This window comes from Pogona vitticeps, chromosome 1 (genome assembly GCF_051106095.1).
Source record: "Pogona vitticeps strain Pit_001003342236 chromosome 1, PviZW2.1, whole genome shotgun sequence".
NCBI classification, from domain to species: Eukaryota; Metazoa; Chordata; class Lepidosauria; order Squamata; family Agamidae; genus Pogona; species Pogona vitticeps.
The window spans coordinates 249,358,243-249,379,252 of record NC_135783.1 but is presented as its reverse complement, the minus strand read 5'-3'; the positions used below and the strand labels follow the sequence as shown (position 1 = coordinate 249,379,252).

General features: G+C 44.1%; 1 protein-coding gene across 7 annotated transcripts in view; it reads left to right on the top strand.

Moving 5' to 3' along the window:
• LOC110086181 (guanine nucleotide exchange factor for Rab-3A) overlaps positions 1-21,010 on the top strand; it is a 52,745-nt gene that overhangs the window by 19,162 nt on the left and 12,573 nt on the right. For 3 of the 7 annotated variants that reach the window (XM_072985548.2, XM_072985542.2, XM_072985541.2), the window contains exons 2-8: positions 1,077-1,326; positions 6,159-6,254; positions 9,261-9,338; positions 16,390-16,608; positions 17,252-17,380; positions 20,192-20,320; positions 20,460-20,572. In XM_072985548.2, coding sequence (XP_072841649.2) covers positions 1,077-1,326; positions 6,159-6,254; positions 9,261-9,338; positions 16,390-16,608; positions 17,252-17,380; positions 20,192-20,320; positions 20,460-20,572 — 1,014 coding nt within the window. The remainder of the gene's footprint in view (positions 1-1,076; positions 1,327-6,158; positions 6,255-9,260; positions 9,339-16,389; positions 16,609-17,251; positions 17,381-20,191; positions 20,321-20,459; positions 20,573-21,010) is intronic. The other 4 variants (XM_072985547.2, XM_072985544.2, XM_072985543.2 and 1 more) reach the window with 3 other exon arrangements.

The window sequence follows — 21,010 nt, the reverse complement described above, 5'->3', positions numbered from 1 at the left end:
CTGGGATCTGCAACTGCTTATAATACTGTGTGAAATTTCTTGATATTGCTCCCAAGGCCCCAATGACTATGGTGAACGAAGTGTGTTTTATCCACAAGCGAGATGTTCAGATTGCTAGATCTCTGTATTGTTTTTCCAATTCTTTATTTTCAACTCTAGAATTCCCTGGAATTGTAATGTCAGTTATCCAGACATCACCACCACCACCACCACCACCAATACTACTACTACTACTACTACTACTACTACTACTACTACTACTACTACTACTACTACTAATAATAATAATAATAATAATAATAATAATAATAAAACAAAAACAAAAACAAAAGCAAAATAATAACAATAATAATAGTTGTTATATTATTGATATATTGTTATATTATTGATATATTGATTTTGCTGTTTAAGTTTTAAGGATGAACATATCATCATCATCAATCATCGTCATCAGATCTGTGAGAAGTACTGATTTCTTCTAATTACTTTTTCTTTTAGTATCCCACCCCTATTTCCAGAAATTACTAACAGATTGCCACCAGAGTGTCCTTGCTCCTTTGTAACTTTGTCACATATGCTTATGCAAAGATGGGTGAAGATACCATTTTTGGACTATAGCTCCATTTTAGGAGTTGTAGTCTAAAAATTAACTTCTCCTATGTCTGGCCTAAGGATTTTAAGCATGGCAAGTTTTTTTTAATAGAGACTGGCTCCAAATCAGCTGATGGAGCATGGAAAGTAAATATTGTTATGCCTTCTGTGAGAGATCTTTTGAATCTAGAGGAACACCTGGTGACTTGCGCATCTTGCAGTCACGTCTTCAAAGCAATGCAGATGACTTCCAACAGTCCTCTCCTCACCTCACAGAAGGTGCTTTTGCTGGGATTTCATGGATCCTTCTCTCAGCTGCCTCATGGCCTGCCCCATTCAGCCTTGAGGATGGCATTTTCATTGGGCTGCAAGGAAACATGACAGCAGGCATCTTGTGTTCTGCTGGCTCAGTTGGACATCTAGAACCTGCCTTCTGTTGGCAGTCTTCCTTAGCAATCCTGAGCTCATGTGTCTTTTTCCTACAGTCAAACCCAGTTCGAGGAGACCAGGCAACACCTCCAGAAGCAGGCAGTGGTGGGACAATGGAAGCCGCTTGCCCCAACCAGCACAGGGCAGGAGCTGCAGGCCCCAGAGCCTTCCCTCAGAGGCCTGGGAGGCGGGGATGAGAACCAGTCTGTGGCACAGTTGAATGTCTCACGCTTGCGCAGCTCTTCGGTGGAGATCCGTGAGAAGGGGTCGGAGTTCCTGAAAGAGGAGCTCCATAGAGCTCAGAAGGTAAGAATTGGGGCCAAGAAGGGAGGTCAGAAAAGCCTCAAACTGATAAGCCCCAGGCTTGCATGTTGGTGAGGCTATGAAAGCCTGCTAGCTCTTTTGGAAAAGCCCCACAGAAAACTTTTTCTCAGTCTTCTCTGCCTGACTTCGTATTCATGTAGGTTGCACTGAATCTTTTATTTCAGCAGCTAGTTTATGATGCTAGTAATAATATGACAACAGCATATGATCAGGAATAAAGAGTGTACAAGCAAAATGGGGAATGGTTGTTGTGGGTTTTTCGGGCTCTCTGGCCGTGTTCTGAAGGTTGTTCTTCCTGATGTTTCGCCTTCAGATGTTGTTGAATTAGCACTCCCATTCTCCATTACCTGGGTGACAGGGCCGGGTAAGGCTAAGGGAAATTGTAAACAAAGAAAAAAGAACCCTTTTCCACTGTACCCTGTGTATGTCTCTCGCTATTCAGCGTTATGGTTCTACATTATAAGATACTTGCATCATACTCGATAAATGCCAACAAGCACTGATTTCTGGTTGTTCTCAATGGTTTTGTACATAGGAATAGTGCCAAGAGTATGTTGCTTATTTTTGTTCACCAACTTTGTCTTCTGATTATAATTTTATCACTTATTTCTAATAAGGTATGATTTATTCATATGAATTGCACTTATTAAGAATATTTTATGGCCTTTGTGACTCAGACACAAAATCTTGCACCTGTAGAGAGCCACTCTCAAAACATTCCAGAGCTGTGTAGAGTATTAGTTTTGGCCCCCCACTATCTTCTCTGGCTCAGGCACTTGCAGCCTTGAGGCAACTCCACCCACCATCTTGGAGTCTGCACTTACACTTCAGTGACCTGCTCTTTACATCTGTCTGTGCCTTTCCTTCTCTCCACCATAGTCCAGTGGAACAGAACACCCCTCTCTTTTTTTCACCAGAAGACATCCACACCTGATTGAAACAATTTTCCCCCCTATGGCAACATCTCCGGGGAGAGAGATGAAGTCCCAGCCAACTCCAATATTACATCCAGATTTCCAACAGGTGAAATCTCAAATGTCACCTTAAGTTATACGTCCCTTACACTTTCTTGACACATCTCATTCAACTGCTATAGGATAAATCACCCTCTGTGTCGCCTGTCTAGAAAGACTGGGAATATCTCCAGGCTTTATGGTGAGAGGATGGGCTTCCTTTTCCAGCACCACCTTCTGAACCCCATAATTGTCAAAGCCTCTATGACTAAAGGGAAATAAAAGCCCAGCTGTATGCCTGGTTTCAAGGAACAGAGGAGGGATCACTGTTTCTTCTTCTCAGTAACCTTCGTGATCCATCTTAGTAACCACCAGGGCCTGTACACCTGCCTACTAGTGTTCTTGTGGGAGAAGGTGCCATCTCTTCGTATCAGTTACCTTTCAGAAGAATAGGGGAAATGTACTTCTTTTCCACATGAGAAGTCATTGTCTTGCTGGTCAGTAGATAAGTTCAGCTTACCGTATGGCTGACGTATCTCTCAAAGGTCATCATCAGAACTCTGGTTGGAATTTAGAAGGATGCTGTGGACTACTCACCCATAATGGCTCAGGCAAATGATGGCTGGCCTGCCTCTTCTGTCTCCCTAACTAAGAGTTCCTTGCCCTTCTGAGCTCGGGCTTTCTCACATAGGTCCAGAGACTATCCAGGCTCCTGGATCTGATGATCCATCTTCTGAGACAATAGGATCTAGTGGGTCCTGAATGAGGACCAGAAGCCATTCATTTGCCTCTCTTATGCCCCAGAGTGGCAGAGGTGCCTGTATGTTGTCACCTTGTTGAAGCTGGCTCCTGCTGATGTACTGCTCTTTCTGAAGCAGCAGGGAATCGTTTTATCGACTTTACTTGCACACCTCTCAGCCGTTTATGCTAACCAATCTGCTGATGGTTCTTCAGGTGGTCCTCTGTGAGCTTGGGTTTCTTTTTGATTTTCTTTCTTTTCTTTTGGTGGTGGGGGAGACAAGCACAGGATTACTGAAGGAACTCCAAAATTACTATCTGAACCCTCCTTGGGCTTCTTTTCTATAGTCACTCTTGTTGGTTCTCATGCGGCTCCCTCCAAAAACTGTTTGAACCACTAGCCACAGACTTCGGGCAGTCGAGCAGCCACTTCATCCTGTACCTTTATATTGCTCTTCTTTTGAAAATTTATATTCCTCCCTTCAACAGCTAATCTCGCCAGTCATGTGTGTGTGTGAGTCACTGGGACTACCAAGAAGAAGAAGAAGAGGTCACTTACTTCTAACTGTGGTTCTTCAGGTGGTCCTCTGTGAGCTTACACAACCCACCTACCATCTCCTCAAGGTATTCTCACAGCAGGACTAGAACTGAAGGGAGACACTAGGGAACAGCAACATATGCACAGTGCAGGCAGGGGTGTGGGTGGGCAGGCGGGGCAGGGCAAAGTAGAGTTCCTACCAGAACTCCACTCAGGAGCAAGACTACAGGCCTGTGACTTCACAGGAGACCTCTTGAAGAAGAAAAGGTGCAGGTAAGCCACCTGTTCTTTCGTCACTTCTTATGGAGATGCTAACATTCATCCTGTAAGACAGTCAGTATGTTCTGGTCAGTGCTATGGAAAGGTTATTTTTCTTATACTACAACTCCCCAGACTCCCTCAGCCAATATTGCTGTTAACCATACTGGCTGGGGCATTCTTAGAGCTGTAGATAAAAAGCAAAGTGTGTTTATATACCGCCCCATAGCGCTTCAAGCACTCTCTGGGAGGTTTACAAGTTAATTATGCCAGCTACACATTGCCCCCCCCCCAGCGAACTGGGTACTCATTTTACCCACCCCAGAAGGATAGAAGGCTGAGTCAACCTTGAACCGGCTACCCGGGATTTGAACCCCTGCACAGTTTTAGCTGCAGTATAGCAGTTTAACCACTGCGCCACAAAGTAATGTTTTCAAACTCTGAAAAAGATTTACAAGCGTAACATCAGTATTAATCAAACCATTCCTGAAGAGTGTATGAAACCAGTTACGCCTTTCAGTAATCCGGTCATCTGTTTGTCTTCCTTCTCTTAACTGCACTAGATTAGATAACCTAGCCACTGGGCAATCTCCTAAACCTTCCTAAATACTGCTCATAGGTTAACCTTTTCCCACTTTGTACTTAAAAACAATCCTGCCAAGGTTAATGGGTGAATGACCTTCTCATGGCCTGCTCCAGATCAGGCCTGTGGCCATGCAGAATTTGGATGGCAGCTTCCATGATCCTTGGCGCTGCCCTGGTTGGTTACGACTGATAAACATTTCAGTCCAGCAACATCTGGAGGTTCACACATTTTCCACCCTTCTGTAGATCCACTGCCTCCTCATGATATCCAAAGAACTCATCTACTCTCCTTCTCTTTGAGCTGCCTCTGTGCCAGTGATGGAGAGTTACTATCAGCAGGATGTCTTTGTTTTGTGTTGGTTGCACATAAGGAAACCCAAATTAGGCATGCTATTTTATGTATCAGTGTTCACGATGGCCACATTTGAGAAGCATGATTTCAAGCCTTAGAAAGACATAAGGCTTATTATAGGGTCTGCTTTGGTGTTTTTGTTTGTTTTAATTAGAGTCCTGAAATTAACAGTGAGAACCTGCTAAAGAAAGCATATATTTTGAATTACACAATTTTGAGTCCAGGATCTTGCCTTTTTTGATTACTACAAAGAACTCACATCTCCTCCCTGCAAAACCCCACTCCTATTTATCCCAAGCTGTCCTCATTTCAGTAGCAAGATTCATGGCAGTGGGGAAGTGATCAGTCATTTGTTGCTGCTACTGTTTTGAAACAGTTGGAAGTCAGAAATCCTTGCTGATTTGTTACAGATGATCCAGAGATTTGCTCATAGATCCAGATCTATTGCTCATCCACTCTTTGTTGTGTTTAGTCGTTAAGTCGTGTCCGACTCTTCGTGACCCCATGGCCCAGAGCACGCCATGCCCGCCTGTCTTCCACTGCCTCCCGGAGTTGGGTCAAATTCATGTTGGTCGCTTTGATGACACTGTCCATCCACTCTTAGTAACCCTGAATAATAGGGACAAGCTCAGTGACAGAACACACTTTTTAGGGGATTACCCTTGAGTAATTTCTGGAAACTTCAGCTGGCTCAGAGTGCTGCAACTATGTTGCTGAGTGTTGCACAGTATTGTGATCACATTATTCCAGTACATGGGCTGCCATTTGTTTTTTTTTCCTCCAGTGCATTTTAACCCTCTAAGCCCTTAATTGGTTTGGGTGCTACGATCTTCAGGAGATGACCTCTTGAGAATACTGATACAGCTTGATGGCCTGCTTGATGAAGGCACATTGGAAAAAGGCTTTCTCACTCTGTTGTTCCCAGATGGTGGAATACCCTCCCTAGGAGCTCTGATCAGAATTCCTGCTCTCAGTACTTTCGTGAAGGTCATGAAGATGTATATTTTAAAACTGGCCTTTTCAACTGGTTTTGATACCTACTGCTGTAATGATTTTATTGGTTTTCTTACTTAATTTCTTTTTAGCAAGGCTTATTCTCCCTCCCTCTCCCTCTCCTTCTCTCTTTCTTTTGTAAAAGGAAGGTAGGACAAAACTGGAAATAAATGAACAAATATTTCCAGGTCCCACCAGGGGCTTCTTCAGTTAAGGAAGTCTTTAGTTGGCAGGTCTTTTAAAATGTTTTGGCTGAGGCCATGGGCAACTGCAGTCAATAGGATCAGCCATTGGTATAATGTGGGCACATGGCAGCTTTTTAGAGATGTATGGTGAGCAAGAGTTTATATAATGAGCCTTTGCCCATGCTTCCATTTCTGCTGCATTCTCCCCACAGGAGTTGAAGTTGAAGGATGAAGAGTGTGAGAGACTTTCCAAAGTCAGAGAGCAACTGGAGCAGGAACTGGAGGAATTAACAGCAAGCTTGTTTGAGGTACTTCATCCTTCTTAAACTGACACCAGCCTCCAAACTTGAAAGATATTGCGATTCATCTTTAGGAAACACATTCACAGCCTAGTTTAAATGATCAGCCAACCTATGGAGAGTGCATTTATATATGCACATATACAGTGGTGCCTCGCTTAACGATTGCCTCGTTTAGCGATGAATTCGCATAACGATGTGTTTTTTTAGAAAATAATATGCACCGTATAACGATGTTTCCTATGGGCGATTTTCGCTTAGCGAAGTTTGGGACCATGCTTCGCATAACGAATGCGATTTTAGGTCCCCTGCTTCACTTAACGATGTTTCTTTTTTCAATTAAAAAAGTGTCTTAGAAGGGTCAAAAACGGTTCTAAATGCTTGGATTCGTTAGAGGACCCCCTAAGTCATGTGCAAACCTGATTTGGCTTTGATCTGACTTTTCGTTAATTTATGGTTAATTTTTTTTTTCGGCCCATAGGAACCAATGGACCTGTCAAAATCTGACAGCTCCATGCTTTCCTATGGGGGAGAAAACAATTCGCCATAAATTAACGAAAGTTCAGATCAAAGCCAAATCAGGTTTGCACACGACTTAGGGGGTCCTCTAACGAATCCAAGCATTTAGAACAGTTGCTGAGTCTTCATTAATTTTTTGTGAATTTTTTCTTCCCCCATAGGAAATAATGGAGCTGTCAGATTTTGACAGCTGTCAAAAGTTGGGGGAAAAATTCACCATTAATTAACGAAGAGTCAGATCAAAGCCAAATTAACTTTTGCATCCGAGGGTGCAGAAGCTAATCCAAGCATTTAAAACAATTTTTGACCCTTTTATGACACATTTAAATTTGCAAAAATTGACTTCGCAAAGCCATTGAAATGTATTGAGTCAGCTTCAATACATTCCAATGGAGGAAACATTGTATCGTTTAACGATGTTTCCTATGGGTTTTTTCGCTTAAGGACGGCAATCCGTGCCTATTGGAATGGATTAACCGGTTTCCAATGCATTCCTATGGAAAATGGTGTTTCGCATAACGATGTTTCACATAACGTGTTTTTTTTGGAACCAATTAAAATCGTTATGCGAGGCACCACTGTATACAGATATCATTTCCCATGAAAGAATGCCAAGATAGACTTACGAAAGCCAAGTTTACATGAACGCTAGAATTCCAAGGTATCATTTATTTAGGGCTGTACCCCTTTCTGATGGAGATGTGGGCACACTAACTCCTTGCACGTAGTAAGCTACTGTGTTATAGCCTTGAGAGTAGTTAACCAAGAAATGTTTAATATGTCAGAGCACTAAAATGTGTGTCTTCCCCCCCCCCACCTGCTGCATGTGAAGTGGTCAATTCTCACAAGAACTGATTCAGCTCAAAAACGGTGTGTCTGTAAAACAAAGATCTATATCTGGTGGCGAACATGGTGACCATTGTTGCTTACTTTAAGTAAACAGTATTCAAAGAAGGGCCTTAGTTCTCTCTGGCATTACGATGGATTCCATTTTTTCATTAGAAAAAAATATCCGGCAACCAAGAGGTGCTATTACTTTTCTTTAGGTGCTCATGCTAACTTTCCTTGGCTTCTGATTGGAAGAAGATGCAACAGGTCTCGTTGTCCAAAAAGGAAGCCATGTTAGTCTGTCACAGCAAAAGCAACAAATAGTCTTGCAGTGCTTTAAAGACGAACACTTCATTTATCACTTGACCTTTTATGAACTATGGCTCATTTCATCAAATGCATGAGGAAACATCTGTTTATATGAAGGCCAGTCCAGCAGTGTTAACTTGGTAATAGATCTGTTAGTCTTTCAGGTACCACTGGACCTAGCAGGTACCTTGGTGCTGATAAACTCAAGCTTGTAGTTGCCCAGAGTCCCCCTCTGCAGGTTACTCTCTGCAACTACAAGGTGATGGTTTCATCCCATATCTGCACCTGAGATACTGTGGTAATTTGTATCATTGGGCAGGGGTTTATTGACAGCTTAAAATACTTGACCCTAAGGCTGTCTGATTATCTTTATGGGTTTCTCTGAACACTGAATATTCAACTCAGTTTATTAAAGGTTTAAGTATTTTAAATATTTTTATTGCTGTTCAGTCATACTCTTTTTTTCTTTAAAAAAAGTGAAATGTAAATATAAAAAAAGTAAAGTAAGCTGAATCCCACAAAACTATAATAGCAGCATCAAAGTCAACAGGGTCAAGATTAATGTTTCAAACAAACAAAACCAGTAATAACTGTGGAGGCATAAAATAAATTCCATATTACATACGAATGTGATACCTTTGCAGACTGGACAATATGCAGACAAAAGTGTGCAGAGGCAGGTTTTTGTTGTTGCTGCTGTTGAAGGAGAGGGTGCCTTTGTACACTTTATTGTGTCTTTTTGGTTGACATATAAAAGTGTCACCTCAGAATGAAGACGAAAGTCTCTTTGTGAACAATATTCTAAGGCACTAGAGTACCTAATCTTCTCCATGTGGATTGGGTTAAAAATAAGGCAACCCCCACTCTGGAAAATGCCTGAAAGGGAAATGTGGGATTTAGCTCAATCCTCTCTAACTCTGGAATTTTTAGTGGTGACGTGGTGATTGAAGTTTAGTTACTGATATTTCTCAAATAAACATTTAAAAATACTGCTGATATTTATGTCCCCAAGAAAGGGAATTCTGAAAAGGGGAAATGCTAATTGAGAACAAATATTTGAAAAGTTTATTGTAGTCCAAGAAAAACAGCCATATGTTACAAAAAAAGTTCTTATCTTTGTCTTGCTGTTGCTGTAAAATGTAGTTTAGTATAATACTTCCACATTAGTGAAAGTTTTAGAATATGAGTGTGATGTTCAAATAATCAGAGCTTAATTCCATTTCTTTCTTTTTAAAATGCTTCTTCCTAACTTTGGGTATTACATTTTGAGGAGTGGAGAAATGTGATCATGTCATTTTGACAACCTGGCCATATTTTAGATAGGTGAATTTCTCATGTTTCCTGGTCTTTCTTCCATAGGAAGCCCATAAGATGGTGCGGGAGGCAAATACCAAACAGGCAGCATCAGAGAAACAGCTCAGGGAGGCCTGTGGCAAGGTGAGTCCCAGCCTGCTGTATAGTGAAACCCTTTTCGCAGGTTGTATCCACACATTTAATTGCTTCAGGCAGGGACACTCAGTCTGCTGGCATTGTGCTCATGCCGTTGGGATGATGGTGACAGCGGTGGCGGCAAACATTCTGTCATGGAGGCTTTTTCGTTCATGTGGAAAAACAGTACAGTTGTACAGGAGTGCCTGTGCAGCTTCTCCTCTTTAGACAAGGCTCTGATCATGTGGATATTTGAGGTGGGAGCTGGCAGGACACGGAGATCAAGGTGGGGCAGGCAAGCCAGGTATGGCCTGAACATGCTGACTGATAGGTTAAAAAAGGTTTATATGAGACACACAGAATACCTACAAGAGGCAACCGCCACGTCATGCTCGTTCACAAGAGTAATAAAAATATGCTTGGCAATTGTGGAGGTAGAGACCAAGGACAAGAAGTCCTTTTAGGAGTGCCGTCTCTCCCCAAGGCATCTAAAGAGGTACAGACAACCCCACCGCCTACTCCTCCAAGGAAGAAAGATATAGTATAGATGCCCAGGACTGGAAAGGCAACAGCAAGGGAGAAAAGAGGATACACTAAGGAGTGGATACTGGGGACTTGGGAGTGGGGATGAAGCAGTTAAATGTCGCTGTGCAGACAGAACCTGTTTTGGCGGGAAATGAGGGGGCAGGAAGGGCAGTAGTGGAGGTGGGAACTGGGGAGATAAATACGACCCGGGATGAGACACCTGGGGGGGCGGGGGGGGGAGAAGATCTGGCTTCAAGACCCGTGGACGGGAAAATGGGAGCAGGTGCGGGTCCCCAAACAAGAAGCAGAAAGCCAGAGACGAAAAGGACTCCCTCAAAGGCCCTCCTACTGGGGTGAGTCAGAGACCAGGGAGTGGCGGCGTCGCTTGAGGGAGGAAAAGGAAGCCATAGAGAGGGAGAAGGAGGAGAAGAAAGCATGGCATCTGGAGGAGCTGAAGAAGATGGGGTGCTGCCTGGACCTTGGGGCGCCCAGATGAGTGAGAGATCCTCGTTATGGGGCTTGGCAGGCAACAAAGAAACCCTCCCACTTTTGATCACTGGTGAGGGGGACATCGAGAACCCAGAGACGGACCCCCTAATTGCTGGACCCTGGGATTTAAAATCATTGAACCCCTTTGAACAGAACGTTTGGTCGCCCTTGCAAGAGCCGTTGCTTGCGCAAGAGAAAGTTACAGTTAAAGTTACCGATGTTAAGCAACCTTTGCCAGAGTTAATAAATAGAAACCCCATGTTTGAATCAAATATTTCTCATGGTTTGTTCCTTGAGCCGGAGGCCCTAGTAAAGGAACCCTCACAGCAATGAGCTAAAGATGCCTTTTGGAGAAATTCTCGAAAAAGGAAAATTATTTTGTCAAGCTCTGGCCTCAATGTCAATAGCTATTGCCTTAGATGGTCAGCGTGCAATTTTTCAAAACATGGTTATTTATTGAATCTATTTTTATGGCCGTTCTGAGTATGCAAGGCAACGTATTACAAAGTTGTAAATATAAAATACAGTAATATTTTTTTAAAAACACCTAAAAACCAAAGTGTTGCAATACATATATTAAAATATAATGGGGAACTCCTCTAAAATTAAGAAGCAGCTTTTGACACTGAAAGTTCAGTGGTACACCTCTGCCTTTACTTCCAGTTTAAAGGCAGATGATGACAGGGCCCACCTGTCTCCTCTGTCATGGAGGAATTTTCATAGCCAGGGTGTTGCTGAACAAACCAGCCTCATCTTCAGTCCCCACCAACCTTGCCAGTGCATAGGGTGAGACACGTAAGAGGTAATGATGGCAGTCTATGGTCAGGTTGGTAGAGGAAGTGGCAGATGCTCAGCCATGCTGGCCACAGACTCTTCAGGGCTTTTGAAATAAGAACCAAATCCTTTGGTTGGATTTGGAACCAATCAGACAAGCCAAGGAAGACCAATATTATATGGTCTGTAAAGTGCACACCAAGTAATGGTTGCCCTCATTTTGCACTAACTGTCCCAATAAATTTCAAAGGCAGCCCCACAGAAAGCACCTTGGAGTGTTCTAGAAATTTCTAAGACATGGGCCAGAAAGAACACAGCTGGTGCAGTGATCAAAGTTGAGCAGAGGCTCTTCTAGGCCCCAGATCCTCCAGAAGCAGTTCTGGATCCAAGAGCAACCCTCAGGCCGTATACGCGATCCCTCACTGGGGATGTGTTCTCGTCCAGAATAGGCTCCACTTCCCATTCCAGATTAGCCTCCCACATAGGGACAAATTAGAGCCTTAGGACAGTGGTTCCCAACCTTGGGTAACTCAGGTGTTGTTGGATGGCAATTCCCAGAAGACTTCACCACCAGCTGTGCTGGCCGAGATTTCTGGGAGTTGCAAACCAAGAATACCTGGGTTATCCAAGATTGGGAACCACTGGCCGAGGAGAGCCCCAGGCCAGAAAGCCAAGCAATGTCCCGTGAGACTCCCAGCCAGGAGAAAACTAGAACCATCTCAGTGCAGTGCCTCCAAGTCCCATACTGGCTAAAGGCCCTAGAAGGATAGGATGATTTACGGTAGTGAACTGATTGACTGATTGATTGATTACACTGGGTTGCCTAGGAAGTGAGCCACTCCGTTTGTTCACACACAGACCCTCTGCCTACTTTCCATTCTTTTTCCTTTTATGTCTGCTCAAGTGTGCAACATTACACATAATGCAAAAGTTACTTTATGGAACTATAATTCCTAGACTCCTCACCCCCCAACATGGCCACCACACTTGGAGGAATATTGTGGGAGTTGTCATTTAAAAAAGGTAACTTCTCCAAACTCTTAAAACACCTGCACAGCTTCCAGCTCTTTGCGTCTCCATCAGAGCAACATCCCTTGCATGACAGTTAACTTCTCTGTCTGGGCTTTGGACTAGAGGCGGACCATTTAAAAAGGGTTTTGACATTGCTTCGCCTTGGTCACCCCAGAAAAAGAAACTCCTGTTTGGGTGAATATTTCATTCAATTGCAGATCCAAGTGACTTTTTAAGAAAACATAGGACCATCTCTGTGCCTTGATTTTAATTGAGAGTACGTGGAAAACCGAGAACACAGAGTGCAACACATAACTGGATGCCAAAGAGGCGATTAATTTGCAGAGAGCCCTGGGTGGAGAGTGGAGAAAATCAATAGCTGCTGTTCCTGTCTAATTTGAGTGCAGGATTCCTGTCTCTAATTTTGACTGTCCATGTAACAGGAAGCAAAAAAAATAAGGAAATGCAGTGGTAGAGGGTGATATGAAGCAGAATCAGTCTTTGTAAAAACATTCATTTCAACCCCCTGCTAACTACAGAAAATCAGAGCCATCACATTCCCAACGGGCACCTGTTAGAAATGCCTGTCTAGGCTTTACTTGCAGACTTCCAGAAAGGAGAAAGGCCCACCATCCTTCTATTTATTTAAAATATCTTTATCCTGCCTTTCTCCTTTAAAAAGACTCAAGGTATCTTAAGTCAGTGGTTCCTAACCTTGGGTAATCCAGGTGTTCTTGGACTGCAACTCCCAGAGGTCTTCAGTACCAGCTGTGCTGGCCGGGGTTTCTGGGAGTTGCAGTCCAAGAACACCTCGATTACCCAAGGCTGGGAACTAGGGAACTATTTCCATTGCCAAACTGTTCTTACCACCCTGGTGTTTCTGCTAGTGTTCAGCTAAAAGCTACCTTCCCGAAGTTTAAGCACACGAAGTCTGCTCCTGCCTGCAGAGCAGCAGAGAAGAAGCTTTTGCCCTTTTCTATGTGACATGCCTTGAGGTATTTGGAGAGTCCAGCTAAACCAGTTTCGGAGTGAAAAGATGCACTGAAGATTTTAGTAACTCCTGGCTAATACAACAGGCAATACAATCCATTTCTTGACAAAGATTGGTAAAAGCAGCTTATCTAGTACTACTCGTATATCCAGAAACTCTAGGTAAATCTGCAAATTGGACTAGCATGTAGTTAGAGGAGGTGCTCCCCGAAGCAATGAAAGATATCTGATACAGCATGTGCTTTTCCTGACCTACCTATCTTTCATTTAAAGTACAGTAGTTTGTTTTGTGATTGATCTTTGTAAGATAAATATGGGCTTAATGTTGCAAGTCTGATTGCTGAAACATACTTCTCTTGAGGATGTTCCTTTATTGGAGGGAAAATTGCCAATCATAAGGGACACACGTTTTCTTTAATGTCTAACTTGATCCTTGGAGTCAGTGCTTAAAGGTTTCTTAAAGGAACCTGTAGCTAATAGTAAAGGCTGTCATCGTAGTAGTGAAAACCCCTGTAGTGTGGCTGCAGCACCCCCTGTTGGCAAGGCTAAGGCAGAGCAGCCAACGTTTTTCTGTTTCTTTGCACAAGTAACTGTTTGGGTACATTCAGTTAGTTATTCACACAGGTTTGTAAGATTTCCTAATTTTGAGGTTTAGATATTTTGACATTTAAACCTTTCCTACTCAGGCTTGGGAACAGGCGGGCTGTGGCAGGACCCTACCAGCAATTATGTGCCGTATACAGACCTGGCAAACAGGTGTCCCTCCCCTTGTAAGTGTTATAACCAGATATTTGTGGAGCCTTCCAGACTGATGTCACCAGTCTCATTGCTCATTATTTTACAGCCTTCAGAATTGTATTCCCGCACAGCCTTGAAATGATGCTGGAGGCAAAATATCCTGCTTGCTGTGGACTTCTCAATCTTGCTTGTCGCATGGCACATGGCGTTTCCAGACTTGGACTCCTAACCAGCCACCCAGGACTGCTGACCACAACCACAGCACTGTTGTAACTTTTAACAACAGCTGGCATTAGTATTTTCTGTAGGCCCGTTCTTGGGGTGCTCACAATTATTTATTTATTAAAAATATTTATATGTGACCTTTCTCCTAAAGGATTCAAGGTGACTCAGTAGCCTCAGATGAATTCTTTCCACATTCCTTCAAATTCCTTGGAAGTTTTTGCTTCAGCAAAAACCCTCTAAATGTGCCTAGAAGCTCTCCATTTGACTGCGCGCAGGAGGCAACCTCAACTGTAATCTCTATGGAGGTAGCAATTGTATCGGATTATGGAGAAAGCCAGACAGTTCCAGAAAAACATCTACTTCTGCTTCATTGACTACACAAACACCTTTGACTGTGTGGACCACAACAAATTATGACAAGTTCTTAAAGTAATGGGAGTGCCTGACCACTTTATCTACCTCCAGAGAAATCTATATATGGGACAGGAAGCAGCATTTAGAACTGGATATGAAATCACTGATTGGTTCGAAATTGGGAAAGGAGTACGACAAGGCTGTATATTGTCTCCTTGCTAATTTAACTTACATGGAGAATACATCATGCAAAAGGCTGGACTGGAGGAATCCCAAGGTGGAATTAAGATTACCAGAAGACATATCAACAACCTCCGATACGCAGATGATACCACTCTGATGGCAGAAAGTGAGGAGGAGTTAAAGAACCTCTTAATGAGGGTGAAAGAGGAGAGTGCAAAAAATGGTCTGAAGCTCAACATCAGAAAAATTAAGATACTGGCCACTGGTCCCAACACCTCCAGGCAAATAGAAGGGGAAGATATGGAGGCAGTGACAGATTTCACTTTCTTGGGCTCCATGATCACTTCAGATGGTGACAGCAACCCCAAAATTAAAAGACGCGTGCTTCTTGGGAGGAAAGCTATGACAAACCTCAACAGCATCTTAAAAAGCAGAGACATCACCTTTCCGACAAAGGTCTGCATAATCAAAGCTATGATTTTTCCAGTAGTGATGTATGGAAGTGAGAGCTGGACCATAAAGAAGTCTGACCGGAGAAGAATTGTTGCTTTTCAATTGTGGTGCTGGAAGTGACTCTTGAGAGTCCCCTGGACTGCAAGGAGATCAAACCTATCCATTCTGAAGGAAATCAACACTTAGTGCTCACTGGAAGGACAGATCCTGAAGCTGAGGCTCCAATACTTTGGCCATCACATGAGAAGAGAAGACTCTCTGGAAAAGACCCTGATGTGAGGGCAAGAGGAGAAGGGGACAACAGAGGACGAGATGTTTGGACAGTGTCACTGAAGCTACCAACATGGAATTTGACCAAACTCTGGGAGGCAGTGGAAGACACGAGGGCATGGCGTGCTCTGGTCCATGGGATGATGAAGAGTCAGACACGACTTATCGACTAAACAACAACAAAACATGGGCTTTTTAAGGCAATGGAATACTCTGGTTTAGGTTTGAAGCTACACCTTCCTGCCTCTGCAGATAAAAGTGGACAATCCCGTGGAAGACAGCAGCCAGCTTAGTTTGCCTTTAGGTTGCTGGAAAGCAGGGAAGAAGGCCACAGGAACAGAGAGCTTTCTGATCACTGAGTTATTTCCACTCAGTTGAGGAATAACTGTTGAAATCCCTCAAGGGAGGGAGGGAAGGCAAAAAACATCCTTCCCTGCCTATCCTGTTTTGGCAGTGATATGAATATGCTGTTTGGAAAGAACTCTCCACCAAGAAGACTGGGTTTCAATGCTGTTTTATTTTCCTCCAACCAGTATTTACAATGCAAATCTGTACTTCTGCTAACTAACCTTTATTTCATTCTACTCCTGCTAATCATGCATAGCTATGAGGCCAATGAAACCTGACCATGGAGAATCTTGCACTCAGTCACTTCAGGTGTAGGAGGTTTTGCAAGGCATTGCCCGTGCACCTTCCATCCTGTCTATGTGACCTTGAGGGCCAGCAGCTTGTCTTTTAGTAAAACCAAAAAAATGACATTATCCTGATGCTGAATTCTTCATCTAATGTAGACCCCTTCATCTGCATGAGAGCAAGGAACCTGCCCAGAGTAGAAAGCTCCTGAACAATTTGGTCTCCCTTCTCTTCAGGGAAGAGAACGGAGTGGATTTCAGTGAACGGTTGAATGTCCTTCAGGGTAGGGGGACCGTCAGGAGGCTCCCTGGTTCACATCTGGAGCATGTGCTTCTTGAAAACAGGCTCTCATTCTTTGGAGTGAGGTCGGATAGGGTTGCTGGTGACACCTCCTTTGTATCCTGTTCCTCCTCAGATTGACATGCTTCAGGCAGAGGTGACCGCCTTGAAGACCCTGGTGATAACGTCAACCCCTTCCTCTCCCAATCGGGAGCTTCACCCGCAGCTCCAGAGCCCCTCCAAAGGGGTCTTCCGGAAAGGGCACGGGCGGAACAAGAGCACCAGCAGCACCGGGAGCGTCACTGCCCCCAACCAAAGCTTGCCTGCCGAGCCAGCCAGCCGTGAGTTCAAAGAGGTGGGCATAGTGTCTTTCTTGGCCAGGGCTGAGGTCTGGGGAGGTGGGTACTAAAGCCCACCCTTGGCATCCTTCTCATGGGGGTGGAAGGAGTCCAGGGGACTGAAGGCAATGATCTTTTCTCCTCTGGAACGTGCAGGTCCGAACTGATCTGCTTCAGTGGATGGCACGAGCCTGGCCAGAGCAGCGTCAGTAAAACAAGCCACGATGGCGCTAGGCATGTGGTTGCAAAGAACCTAAAGGGAAAGAGAGTCAGCAAAATAGCTTTTGTTGGGCTGCAGTTCTCCAAACCATCTGGCTAGGGCGACTGCTGACTGGGCAGTTCTGCTTTGGGTTTGTGTGTGTGTGTTTTCTGGGAGTTGTAGCCTCAGAAAGCACATTTTCTAAGCTCTGATTACAAGTGCAGATAAGCACTGAAAAACCTTCCTATGGTTCTGTAGTTTCCTTTTATGAAACCTTGGGAGGGGCTTCATGCCCATGTAGGAACAAAGTCTTCCAAATCTTTCCTCCCTCTCACAGCATTTTGCTTTCTCTCCCTGACTTTCTCTCTCTCTCTCTCAATCTCTCTCTCTGTATGTCTCTCTCTCTCTCTCTCTCTCTCTTTCTTCCCCTCCTGTCTGTCTGATCCTCCCTTTCCTCAAAGTCTGGGGTGCCCACCCTCCTCTCCCTGCTTCTCTGTATCGTTCCTGCGAAGGCTGTCCACATCACCTATGAGCCAGGCTGGCAGTCCCTGGCACCAGACTCTTCCTTCTCCTCTTCTCCTTCACGGCAGGTAATCACTCTCAGTTTGGGGTGTCAAGAGCAGGATTTGGAAGTACAAGGGGAAGCACTCCCCCCTCCATTCACTATCTGTGGGGAGAAAATAATTTTTGGCAAGTGAAGCCCTTCATACCTGCATGAGTGAAATCCTTTTCCTCCACAGATAATAAAAGACATTGGCCTTCATTCCCTCCACATTGGCTCATTCTAGATGGTGTTGAGGTACCAAGACAAGGGCAGTATGATAGAGTTTTGGATGCAGTAGCTTCTGACACGTCCATCCTTTCAGTTATTTCTTTAATACTAACAACCATTCTTTTGTTTTGTTTCCTCTAATTCCCCACCCCACCCCAATATGGTGGCTCTGAAGGTATCTCCTGGTATCAGGTGAGCACTCTCTTGTAGCATAGTGCTTCTCGGCTGTCAATTCAGAGTTCTCCCTGGGAGCTGGGTTAACACCATTCACTGACATCCTTTTCATGCCTGTGCTCATTTATATATTTTTCTCCTTTTTCTTAAGCATGATGGAGAAAGGGGAGGAGAATTTAAACTCCTCTGTACATATTCAGTCTCGGAACCTGCTGAATCTTTTTAATAATAGAGTTTGGTAGCTTTTGCTGCTGGGAGGTATGGCTCGTATTCTGGGACTTCTTGAAACATGTATGTGGTTGTGTTTGGGGGTTTTTTTGGGGTTTTTTGTTGCTTGTTTTTTTGAGCTTGCTGTGAAAAATTAGAGTGGCGGATTGGTTTTGTCTTAACCGGATGGAAGAATGCTGGGCCAGATGATCTGATCCAATATAGCGTGCTGGTGTTCTTTATGGGATGTCCATAACCAGAGTCCACAAGGGTGAGGCACTTGCCTCAGGTGTGCAAAGCGGAGGAGTGCAAAAAAAAAAAGAGAGAGAGAGAGAGAGAGAGAGAGAGAGAGAGTCTGAAACAGGCACTTGCTGTCTCTAGAATGCCATGACATTAGGAAAAGGGTGCATTTTGTAAGTCCTGTTAAGTCAGTCCCCCCCTGTGAGTTAGCTCAGGTATCTACTTAAAAGGAGGCAGCTGCTCCCTCCACTCTCCATTGTCACTTTCTACACATGGAACGTGTCAGGTCTGTAAGGGGGACATTTTTGCTCCCATTACTGGCTCCTGAACTAAATAGTACAGATATCCAGCATCACGCAGTGTTGTCTATGGGCACAGTTCCACCAGCTCAGAGAAGGAGGAAGAGGGGTGAAGACTGTGTCAGGAGCACAATTTTATATTCTTGCCTTTGGCTCGAAATTAGCTAATCATGGTAAAATGAGCTAGATACAGCTCTGTGGACAAAAGTTGAGCATGAATGTTTTCTGGAATGTTTCATCCCTCTGGAAGCGCAAGCCATGGGCCTGTGATTGCTTTGCTTTGCTTTAATAATAATAATAATTTTGTGCTGTCAAGCCACTTCTGGCTTATGGTGACCCTTTGCAGGGTTTTCTACGTAGGGAACTCAGAAGTGGTTGACCCTTCCTTCCTTCTGGGGGCGCCCTGGGACTGTGCAATTTGCCCAAGGCCACCCAGGCTGGCTCTTCTCCTGAGAGGCACAGTGGAGAATTGAACTCCCAGCTTTAGGCTGTGCAGCTGGATAGCTAAACCACTGAACTCTCCAGCCAAGTTCAAAGTTCCGTAAAAGGCTTTCAAGGAGAGGCTCCTTAAATGTTGTTTTTCTTTCCCAGCATGTCTAGGCCACATGCCCCTCTTACAGTCTTGAGCATCCCAGATATGTCACCTGTTCTGTAACCAGGCTCATGGGCAGCATGTGGAATAGGCACACAGCATTTCTCAAACGTTTTGTTTCTGCTCTCTGGTGAAGGCACCTTCTTGGCTAGCGTGGGAAGTGGATTCTGTTTGATGCAGCTGGGTGCCAAATGGGCTTCCCCCTGCACCTTCCTTCAAGGGGTGCTAGTGCCTCTCACTCACTTAGTAAATCCCATTTAGTGGTTGTGGTTCTTCTAGCCAGAGCTCGGAAGAGTGACTTTTTCAGACTGCATGTTCCAGAATCCCACTGCCTAAGTGTTCTAGTCCAAAAAGGTAACATTTTCAAGCTCTGGAGGTAAGTAAGTATTATTATTCCCATATTGCAGTTGGGGAAACCGAGGCTGAAAGAGCATTTGCCTAAGGCCCATGCTATGCAGGAGGTGTGATTCTGTAGCTGTAGCTCAGTCTGAGTCTTAATGACGTTAAAAATGACAAAATGTGCAAGTTTTGTCATTTTTATAGCTGACTCTAAAAGGGCATCACTGTGTAATATTTTCTGTAACTAAAAAAAGCAACTTTTCCAAATCCTGCTTCAAACTCCCATTAGGAGTTTGTCCTGAAGGCAATTGGTAGAGTTGAAAATACTCTTCCACATACTCTGTGGCATGTAGAATTTTATTACTGTAATTTGCACTGCATAAGCTAATTCCTGAAGCTGCCTTCCTCAGATTAATCTGGTATTTGTCTGGTGGATACAAACCTGATGCCATTCCCTCTGTCACAGCCACCTCTCCTTCCTGTAATGATGGCTATTATGTCTGGAGTTTCTTGAATATCCTACCATTGTTTGGGCCTCACAACAAGCTCTTATTCTATATGTTTACTTCACAGATCATGCTGTGAAAATGCTTATTGTGAGGTAACCTCTTGGATCTTTACATGAATATCTGCTGCCTTGTTTTTCTTTCTTTCTTTCTTTCTTTCTTTCTTTCTTTCTTTCTTTCTTTCTTTCTTTCTTTCTTTCTTTCTTTCTTTCTTTCTTTCTTTCTTTCTTTTCCTCCGCTTCCTCCCATCCCATGTTCCTTTGTCACTGCAGGTGGATTCCATCCTCTTTGCTGAATTCCAGGCTTGGAAGGAATCCCCTACTTTGGATAAGTCTTGTCCTTTCCTTGAGAGGATTTACCAGGAAGATGTGGGGCCTTGTCTAGACTTCACCAAGCATGAGGTGAGTCTGGAAAAAAAATTTGGCCGTGAGGGTTTCAGAGACCTTTTGCTCATTTGAACAGCTCCCCCCCTCAACTTAGCATTTTACATGTTTGACTTGAATGTCTTGGTGGTTTGTTTGTTTGTTTGTGTACTTTCAGCTCTCAGAGCTGGTGCAGACAGCTGTGGAACAGAACACGCTCACCATTGAGCCCGTGGCTACCCAGGCACTGCCTGTGGTGAAGGTGTCGGCCATGGAATGCGGTGGACCAAAGTAAGGCCATGTCAGCTGCCTCCACTTCCTCCTCTCCCTCCTTCCTTCTGCAGATGCATAACTAGTCCCCTTCACTACTACAACAGTTGCTGCCTTTCTGAGGCAAGGCGTTCTGCTTCAGCTGTCTACAGAGGGCAACTTTTATTTACTCCTTTTATATCCTGGCTTTCAGCCTGCACTGTGTGACTTACAGGATAGAATGGATGCGCAAAAGCAAGCAAGACCTCAGGAATAGTGGGGGAGCTGAGAAAATGATGGTGACCTTTTTTTCTGAGCCATTTGCTTCTGTTCCTTATTCTTTGTTTTGGGCCTGTGGCTAAGACTAGGAACTGTCCCGGGAGCCAGCTGGCTTGGCTACAGATGTTTCTGGTGGGCCTTTGGGGTCTGATGGGGTTGTGTGCATGATTACGCCTCCTAAATTTAGAGCAGGGACTGGAG